The sequence below is a fragment of the Meriones unguiculatus genome, chromosome 1 (assembly GCF_030254825.1).
Source record: "Meriones unguiculatus strain TT.TT164.6M chromosome 1, Bangor_MerUng_6.1, whole genome shotgun sequence".
In the NCBI taxonomy this organism is placed as follows: domain Eukaryota; kingdom Metazoa; phylum Chordata; class Mammalia; order Rodentia; family Muridae; genus Meriones; species Meriones unguiculatus.
In genome coordinates, this window is record NC_083349.1 from 67896682 (window position 1) to 67905373 (window position 8692).

Consider the following 8692-nt stretch of genomic DNA (forward strand, 5'->3'; position numbering starts at 1 on the left):
TCCTGCATTTTAAATTTAAAGTATCCTTGTGTATTCTCTGCAGTTCTGAGTATATAAATATATTTTTTTCTCTTTTAGTTGTTTCGAAAACTTGAGCAGTGTAACACAGAGTTGAAGAAGTACAGCCATGTTAACAAAAAAGCTTTAGATCAGTTTGTGAACTTCTCCGAGCAGAAAGAAAAGCTGATAAAGCGACAAGAAGAATTGGATAGGGGCTACAAATCAATCATGGAATTGATGAATGTGCTTGAACTTCGAAAATATGAAGCTATTCAGTTAACTTTCAAACAGGTATATTCTGTTGATTTTTAAAACCCCAAATAGACATAAAGCTTCAGCTCTTCCTTAGTTTGAAGGTGGATCTACTATCTGTGAACTAGCTTACAGTCCACTAACAGTAACCCAAGTATTTTACACAGCTTTTCAGTATTTGTTTAAAATCCAAATATACCTGAGAAGTGTTTGTATTTGAATTGATGCGTTTTATTTTTAAGGTTTCTAAGAACTTCAGTGAAGTATTCCAGAAGTTAGTACCTGGTGGCAAAGCAACTTTGGTGATGAAGAAAGGAGATGTGGAGGGCAGCCAGTCCCAGGATGAAGGAGAAGGGAGCGGTGAAAGCGAGAGGGGCTCTGGGTCACAAAGCAGTGTTCCATCAGTTGACCAGTTCACAGGAGTTGGAATTAGGGTAAAATACTTTCAATTTTCCTGGTAGCATGATCATAGTAGGACTTGCATTTTATTTTATCTGAATTGCTTATGGACCACTTAATTTTTGTGGATAATGGGTACCGTCCCCTTTGTGATATTTACACTTTTTGTGTTCTCTCAGGTGTCGTTTACAGGAAAGCAAGGTGAAATGAGAGAAATGCAACAGCTCTCAGGTGGACAGAAATCTCTGGTGGCCCTTGCTCTCATCTTTGCCATTCAGAAATGTGACCCTGCTCCATTTTACCTCTTTGATGAGATTGACCAAGCTTTGGATGCTCAGCACAGAAAAGCTGTGTCAGGTATAGCTTTGACTTCTACTCAGTAGGAATGTGCTGTGTGCTGGTCAGATGGGAACACAGTGCTTCCATGGAACATGAAGCCCAGGGTGTGTTGCTAGCATCTATCTAAAGGTTGGGCAGGTAGCACATGGAGACCCAGAGATCCAGGGAGCTCAAAGGCCATCTAGTCTAGCCAAAACTAGGAGCGGCAGGTTCAATGAGAGAGCCTGTCTCAGAAAAATGAGGTATGAGGCCACCAAGACAGCTCTGCTGATAAAGTTACATGCCACTAAGCTGGGGAAACTTATTCCAAACCCTGAGTCCCACATAGTGGAAAGAAACCAATTTCTACAAGTTGTTCTCTGACACCCATACTCACACTGTGGTTTGTACACACACAAATGTGATTGAAAATAGCAGGAAGATAGCATTGTCAGCGTCTGAAGTGCAGGCACATTGCAGAGCCCAGCTAGCACAGAGCCGAGGGTTTGATAGTACTGCAAAACCTGGACAAGGTGGCCCTTGTCTGTGTTCTCAGCACTTAGAAAGCGGAGGCAGGAGGATCAAGATCATGGACAGCCTGGGACGATTTGAGCCTTGTCTCAAGGAAATGTCTTAAAGATAATAATGGTGGCTTAGCCCTCCTTTTATAGTCATTTGTTGCCTGGAGTATTTGGGTAGACAGTGTTTATTCAATAAATATTTTTCCTGAACAGTTTTCAGAGTTTACTTTTGAGAAATAGATCTAATTATTCCACTTAATTAAAAAAAAATCTTTCAAATAACTTTTTATACAAAAGCTTTAAAATTTGTGTTTTTTTTTTTTTTTTTTTCCTCCCACTGTTAAGAGTAGTAGTACTTGTGGGGCTGGAGATGCTCTGCAGTTAAGAGCACTGACTGCTCTTGCAGAGGATCTGGGTTTGATTCCAAGTCATGGCCATCCATAATTCCAAGAAGGGATCCATAATTCCAAGAAGGGATTCAACACCCTCTTCTGACTTAGAGGGAGGGGTACTAGGCACACACATGGCACACATGTATACATGCAGGCAAAACATTCACACAGAAACACACAAAATGATAAGATCATCACTTTCATTTTTTTATTTAGATATGCTAAATCTGATCTTCCAAGGGTAGTGGCTAGCGTTTGGTTCTACGTATATAAGAAAATATTCAGCTCTGACATTTCTATGCTAAAAGTCTTCTGTTTTGCATTCTTGTTTTTCGTTTTGAGACAGTGTCATGTATGATGACCATTTACAACTTGTGATCCTCCTGCTCCCTCCAGGGCTGGAATTACAGTATCATCATACAGGGTTAGATGTTTCTTTATAGTATATAAAAATGTTTTATTCTATAGCTGTAAGACATACTAGGATTAAGATTTTAGTCCTACTTTTGAAAAGTCAAGTGAATAATTTGCAGAGAAACAATAAAAATGCATAGGCTGCTTTGACAAATTTGAATTTTAGGCAGGAATAAAGTAGTTGTATTTTTAAATTTTCAGATGTCAGAAAAGGAATTTATTAACTTTTTGTTTTCACAGATATGATTATGGAACTAGCTGTACATGCCCAGTTTATTACTACTACTTTTAGGCCTGAACTGCTTGAGTCAGCCGACAAATTCTATGGTGTGAAGTTCAGAAATAAGGTAATTTTACTTTGTCGTAGGTTAATATTTATTTTTCATTATTTTTTTATTTTGGTTTTATGTTACATTAGTGAAAGAAGAGTTAGAAAGTTGTCACTTAAATGATGGTGTCTTTCTTAGAAGAACGTTCACCTTTTTTTCTCTCTTACCTTGTCTTTCATTTAGAGAAAAAGAGCTGAGACTATGGGTGGCTGCGTGCATGTCTAGCAATCTATAAGGCTTTGGGGTTTGATCCTCGGCAGCCCCCAAACAAGTGAATGTAGTCCAGGCTGCCCTCAACTGGCAGTGCTGCCTCTGCCTCTGCCTGTGGGATTACAGTGTTGGCACTGTGCCAGGCTGGAGAATGGCTTACGCCCTTCATAGCAGACAGAGTTGTAAAGACTTCTGATAGGCAGTGTTTCAAAAGCACATGACATGGTCTATAAAATGTTCTGAGGCTTTGCAGGTAGCAGGCTGTGTCTATCAGATACTGGCCAGTATTGTGCAATGCAAATACTGGCTGACAAGTTCCTTTCAGATTTAACAGACTTAACTTTGTTGTCCTTCAGGTTAGTCACATTGATGTGATTACAGCAGAGATGGCCAAAGATTTTGTGGAAGACGATACCACACATGGTTAACGAAAGATAAGGCCCGCTGTCTTGGAAGGTGTTTATAATGTGGTCTTCATACCCAGAAGCTGTAAATTTCAAAACTGAATATTTGGTTGTTATTGCGTTTTTGGATTTAGAATACACAGTCCTTTTGTACTTGTCTTTGTATTTTATAAGCTCCCCTGTAATGTTACATTTCTACATATAGTTGAGGAGTTTTATTTCCTACACAGATTTTTTTGTAAAGTGTTCTCCGATTTTAAATCTTTTGAGATATGCTAAATATTCTTCCCAATTATTTTATCAGTTATACTGCCTCTTTTTTATAGCTTCTATTAAATAATTGGTTTGTGACTAACCAAGTGTAAATGTGGCTTTTTGTCATTGTAATGGTTAGAACCATTAGATACATATTTTGCATAAGAAAGTATTGCTTTCAGTTAATAGAGGATTAAAAAATACAGTTCTATATTTTGTTCATTATGTGGGTGGGTTTTCAATTCTGGCCACAGGTTTTAATCTGTTGTGAATTTTTCAAAATTTCATATTGCTAGGGTCTTTCCTTGAACCAGTCCAGTCACAGTTTTGGGGAGTGCTGTTTCAACCACCTTTCCTGTAAGTTCCTCAGGTGATGCAGAGTTCCCTAATTAGAGGACTGCTAAAAGCCCGCTATCAGTCAGTGAAATAGTCCTTTGAAAGTGTTTGCATGTGTGTCCATTCATCCAGATGAGGGTGATTTCATGGGGCTACTTAGAGATACTTGTGAGCTGCCACGAGAGTAGCGGAAGAAGTAGCCGGTCTCCTCACTGCTGGGCCATCTCTCCAGTCTGAACATTTTAAATTTAATATGACAATGTATTTTAACAAAAGTTGTGACTTTGGAAAAATAGTTTTAAGTGGAATTCAGAATGCTGACACCAGAAATAAGCCATGAAGTCTCCTTGTTTCCTGGATAAGTCATGACAGTTTCAGGAGATGTTTTCTACTGGCCAGGGGAGGTAACTCAGTGCTAGAGCACTCGCCTCACATGTGCAAAGCCTAGTTCCTAGTATCACAAAACAGTAAGATTCTGTTACCAAAGCAACATTCACCATGAGGTCTTTGGGGCCATTTGTTTCTTTTTAAATGGTTTTGCCATTCATATGCCATAAAATTTACCCATGTGTGCCTTTGTGCACTTGAGCATATTTAGTATATTCACAGAATTGTCATTTCTATAGGTTTAAAACTATGGGTGTGAATGGACTCCCTCCTCAGCCTCTGGCAACCACAAATTGGCTTTTAGTCTTACACTGTAAATTTATTGATTTCACTTATTTCACGTGAATCATATGAACATAGCCCTTGTGACTGGCAGCTTTCACTTAGCGCAGTGCTGTTGAGGTTCATCCGTGATGTAATATGCCAGTATTTATTCTTTCCTATTGCAGACTATCCTGCTGTGTAGATAGGCACTGAGGTCTGCTTATCCCTCAGTGGGGCTTGAGCTCCTTTCTTTCTGCTTCTGTGACTTGTGCTGCTGGGGATGTCAGTGGGCTGGTTCTAGTGAGCTCCTGTTGTTCTGGACTATGCCTAGGAATGGACTTGTTTGGTCAGAGTAACTGATTTCAGCATTTTGAGGAGCAGTCAGGCTTTTCCCAAGGAGCTGACCGTTAGGATTTCTTCATCTTGACCGACACTTGTTACTCCTTTTTCTTTTTAAAATAGTCATTCATATAGATTGGAATCAGTGTCTCAGTAAAGGTTTTAATTTGCATTTTTCTGATGATCGATGATGTTAAGCAACTTTTTGTGAGTTTGTCATCTGTATATCTTCTCTGATAATTTTGTTCATATGTCTATTTGTAAATTGTATTATTCAAATCCTTAAAGAATTTATTCTAAGTTTTATTATGTATGAGTGTATGCATATGTTTTCACCATGATGTACATGTGAGGATGGAGTTGGCTCTCTCCTCCCGTCACGTGGGTTCCAGGGATGGAACCTCCAGTGCCTTTACCACTAAACCATATTGCTAACCTAGTTTTGTCAAATTTTAAGAGGGCAGTTTTTTTTTTTTGTTTTGTTTTTTTGTTTTGTTTTTTAATGTTTTAAAAATTAGGACTACTGTGCTGCAGAGATGGCTCAGAGGTTAAGAGCACTGGCTGCTCTTCCAAAGGTCCTGAGTTCAATTCCTAGCAAACATATAGTGGCTCACAACCATCTATAATGAGATCTGGTGCTCCCTTCTGGTGTGCAGCTGTACATGCGGACAGAACACTATACATAATAAATAAAATCTTTTTAAAAAAATAGAATTACTTAATTCTCTCTTTCTTTGTGTGTGTGTGAGTGTGTTTGAGCATGTACAACTTACTAGAGTCACTTTTCTCCACTGTATGGGACTTCATTATTCTAGGTACAGTCCTTTAAAAGATACATGCTGGTGCACTTTTGTCCTGCCTTAGTGTGTGTATTTAAGCCTTTTTTATATACATATATTCACATTTATTGCATTAGAAAATTTCATTTAAGCCACATTGTGGCCGGAATAGCCATTCCTTGAGCAAGCCTGATCATCCCATAGCCCTCTTTAGACTTTATATATAAACACATATGCACAATGTTGAAGGAAGAACTTATGTACAACTGAGACCTGGACACTGGATATTCCAATGTGTCCTTCATAGCCTACCCACAACCTCTTAACTGTTTTCCAAACAGCTCTCATGGAAGAGACTCGGTAGCAAACAAACCAGAAGATACTTAAACGTCCAAAAGAGTCCTTTGGACAGAGTGCTGATAAAAACCAAAACCATCTCCTAACAGCTGAAGCTGGCGTTCCTCTAGGAGGATGGTCTGGAAGGCCCTTGGCAGGCTGTGCTGGTTGGATGACCTTTTGTGGTCTGGGAGCTCCCAGGCAATGGACTCTCCAATAAGCTGCCCCAGTGACTCCAGTCTGACAAAGATGGACAGTAGCGCCAACACAACCCTCCGCAGATAGAGTTTAGCACACCCTTCATGGCTGCAATGCCCAGTTCCTTTGCAGGGAAGTAGAGCTGCCTTCTGTTGCTAGATCGCCAGGAGGAAGACTACCCGCTGGGCCAAGGAGTCTCCACGTGGAAGCTCCACACAGGCATTCTACACTTAATGCAGTGTCTTTTGAAGTAAAACATTAAAAAACAAACCTCTGTGTGTCTGAATTTTTCCTTTTCCAATAGGAATACCAGTCATGGGACTTACGGCCTCACACTAACTTACAACCTCTCTAAAGACTCTAGCTCTGCTTAGTTACAGATTGAACACGTGACTGGGGAGAGACACAGTTCAGCCCCCAGTGGTTCCTGTGGTTTGTTGATCACCTAACATGACTGTGTCCATCAGTTAAACTGCAGATTTTGCTCACATTTCACCAGTGTCACCCAGTACTGCCCTTTATGTTGTCTTGGATTCCACGTCTTAGAAGATGCTACAGTTGTATTGTGTTCTCTGGTGTGTGGCTTTCTGTAGAGATTCAGAAGACTCAGGAGCTTTGAGCCCAGAGCAAGGAAAATCAGTAATTCACAGTAAGCTACTCCAAAAGACAACGTTAATTATGTAGACAGATTTTTTTTTTCTCCATTAAAAATAGGACACTCCCATTTCATATTCCTTGAGAACAGAGGTAGAAGTTGAGGGGATGCAAATGTTGCTTGAAAAAGCCATTGCAGTACACATTGCAATTATGACCAGAGTAAACCCCTCTACTGTCAATTGTAATCTTTGTTTTTCCTCCCAAAAAGGTTAAAAAAAAAAAAAAAAGCTGTATGGCAAGAGAAATTAGCTATGATAATACAAAGGCTTGAGAGACAGGAACTATGGACAAAAAAACAACAACAACAAAAAAACTATGAACCTATGGTACCCCATGAAATTGAGGAACAAGATAGCCCATTGATACTGGGTAAGAAGCCTGGCTCACTGTCGTGAAGCTGGGCATGGAGAGTGCCTAAATGTTTAGTTTTCTGTGTGGATTCATAAATATTGAATCTAATTGCATCTTGATAAACAGAAAGACACTGGATTATAAACTGGTCGTGGCGGCATGTGTCTATAATCCCAGCACTCAGGGACGCATAGGCAGATGGATCTGAGTTCTAGGCCAGCCTGGTTTACAAAGTGAGTCCAGGACAGCTAAGGCTACACAGAGAAACCCTATCTCCGGGCGGTGAGAGAGAGAGAGAAGGCAGTTTTTACCAGGACAGCAATAGAGACAGGTTGCAGAGAGAACTCACTTTGTTACAGGCTTAATGCAGCCAGTCTGCAAATCTTTAAATACTAAAAATGATACATACGTAACTGTGTGTGTGTGCTCACACATACACATGTAGCAGTCAGATAACTTTGTGGAGTAAGTTAACCCCTTTAACCTATAGATGGGTTCCCCGAATCAAGCTCAGGTTGTCATGTTTGAGGGGCAGGCACTTTTATCTTGATGAGCCATCTGGCTAGCCCCAAAGTATAGGCTTAGATTTTTAACCAAAACTACTGTATTTTGTGTTCTTAAACAACATTTACCTCCCTCCCAACCTTTCCCTCCCCTGGCCTTACCTAGGAGATTAGTAGGGAAAAGGACTGTAGACCTCTTTTATCTACTTCCTGCTGATTAGGGTCGATGGGTCTTTAGGGGATTACCAAACTCAGTTGTCAGGATACCAGCAGTCCAGTCCAAAGGCCAACACCAACCAGCAACATGAATCGGCACAAGTCAGCGAAAACCGTAAAACTCAGCTGGATTGCCCCAAGAAGTTCTCTGGAACATTTCACTCTGGGAAATCAAGTGTCAAGCACAGAGATCAGCACAGTGATGTCCATCTAAAAAGGGCATCCATGGGCCTCTCTATATCTCCTCAGAGTCCACCCAGGAATGGTCTCAGCTGGCCAAAGTCAGGTCCCTTGCACAAGAGAGCTCACAACAAAACATCACATGCCCTCGCACAAACCAGCCTCTAGCAAAACATTACATGACAAAAATGAGTCTTCAAAGAAACCAGAAACTTGTTCTTCACCAAAGTCTGAAACTTTGTGAGTGGAATGTTGATGCCCCCCAAAATTAGAATTTGTCATATGTTTGGAAAAGTGTACTGATACCAAAGGTTTGCTGGGATTTTGTGCATTATTCCACCAGTGAGCCCAAGATCCCCAGCCCTGGATCTTGTTCTCAGTGATGTAGGCATAACTGGAAATTTAACTTTATGCACAAACTAGTCTGAAATTCTTGACTTCAAGTGCTTGTTTTGCCTTGTCCTTCACAGTAACTTGGACCGCAGGTGTGTGCCACTGTGCAGGCCTTTCTGTATTCATGAAGCTTGGGACATGATTTCCTTTGGAGATCAGCAAACAAGGCTCTTCTTAATGCTGTTATCCCTTTTAAATAGCAGATTAGGTGAGTGAGGATTTGTCTACTCAAGAGTGTACACATTTTTAGGAAAATATT

At 40.3% G+C, this 8692-nt stretch overlaps 1 protein-coding gene across 1 annotated transcript in view; it reads left to right on the forward strand.

Moving 5' to 3' along the window:
* The window catches only part of Smc3 (structural maintenance of chromosomes 3), a 40081-nt gene extending 34547 nt beyond the window's left edge, over window positions 1–5534 (forward strand). The window contains exons 25-29 of the mRNA XM_021652195.2: window positions 79–291; window positions 495–686; window positions 831–1008; window positions 2537–2643; window positions 3192–5534. Of these exons, the coding sequence (XP_021507870.1) occupies window positions 79–291; window positions 495–686; window positions 831–1008; window positions 2537–2643; window positions 3192–3263 (762 nt within the window). The 3' untranslated portion in view covers window positions 3264–5534. The remainder of the gene's footprint in view (window positions 1–78; window positions 292–494; window positions 687–830; window positions 1009–2536; window positions 2644–3191) is intronic.
* Window positions 5535–8692: the final 3158 nt, after the last annotated feature.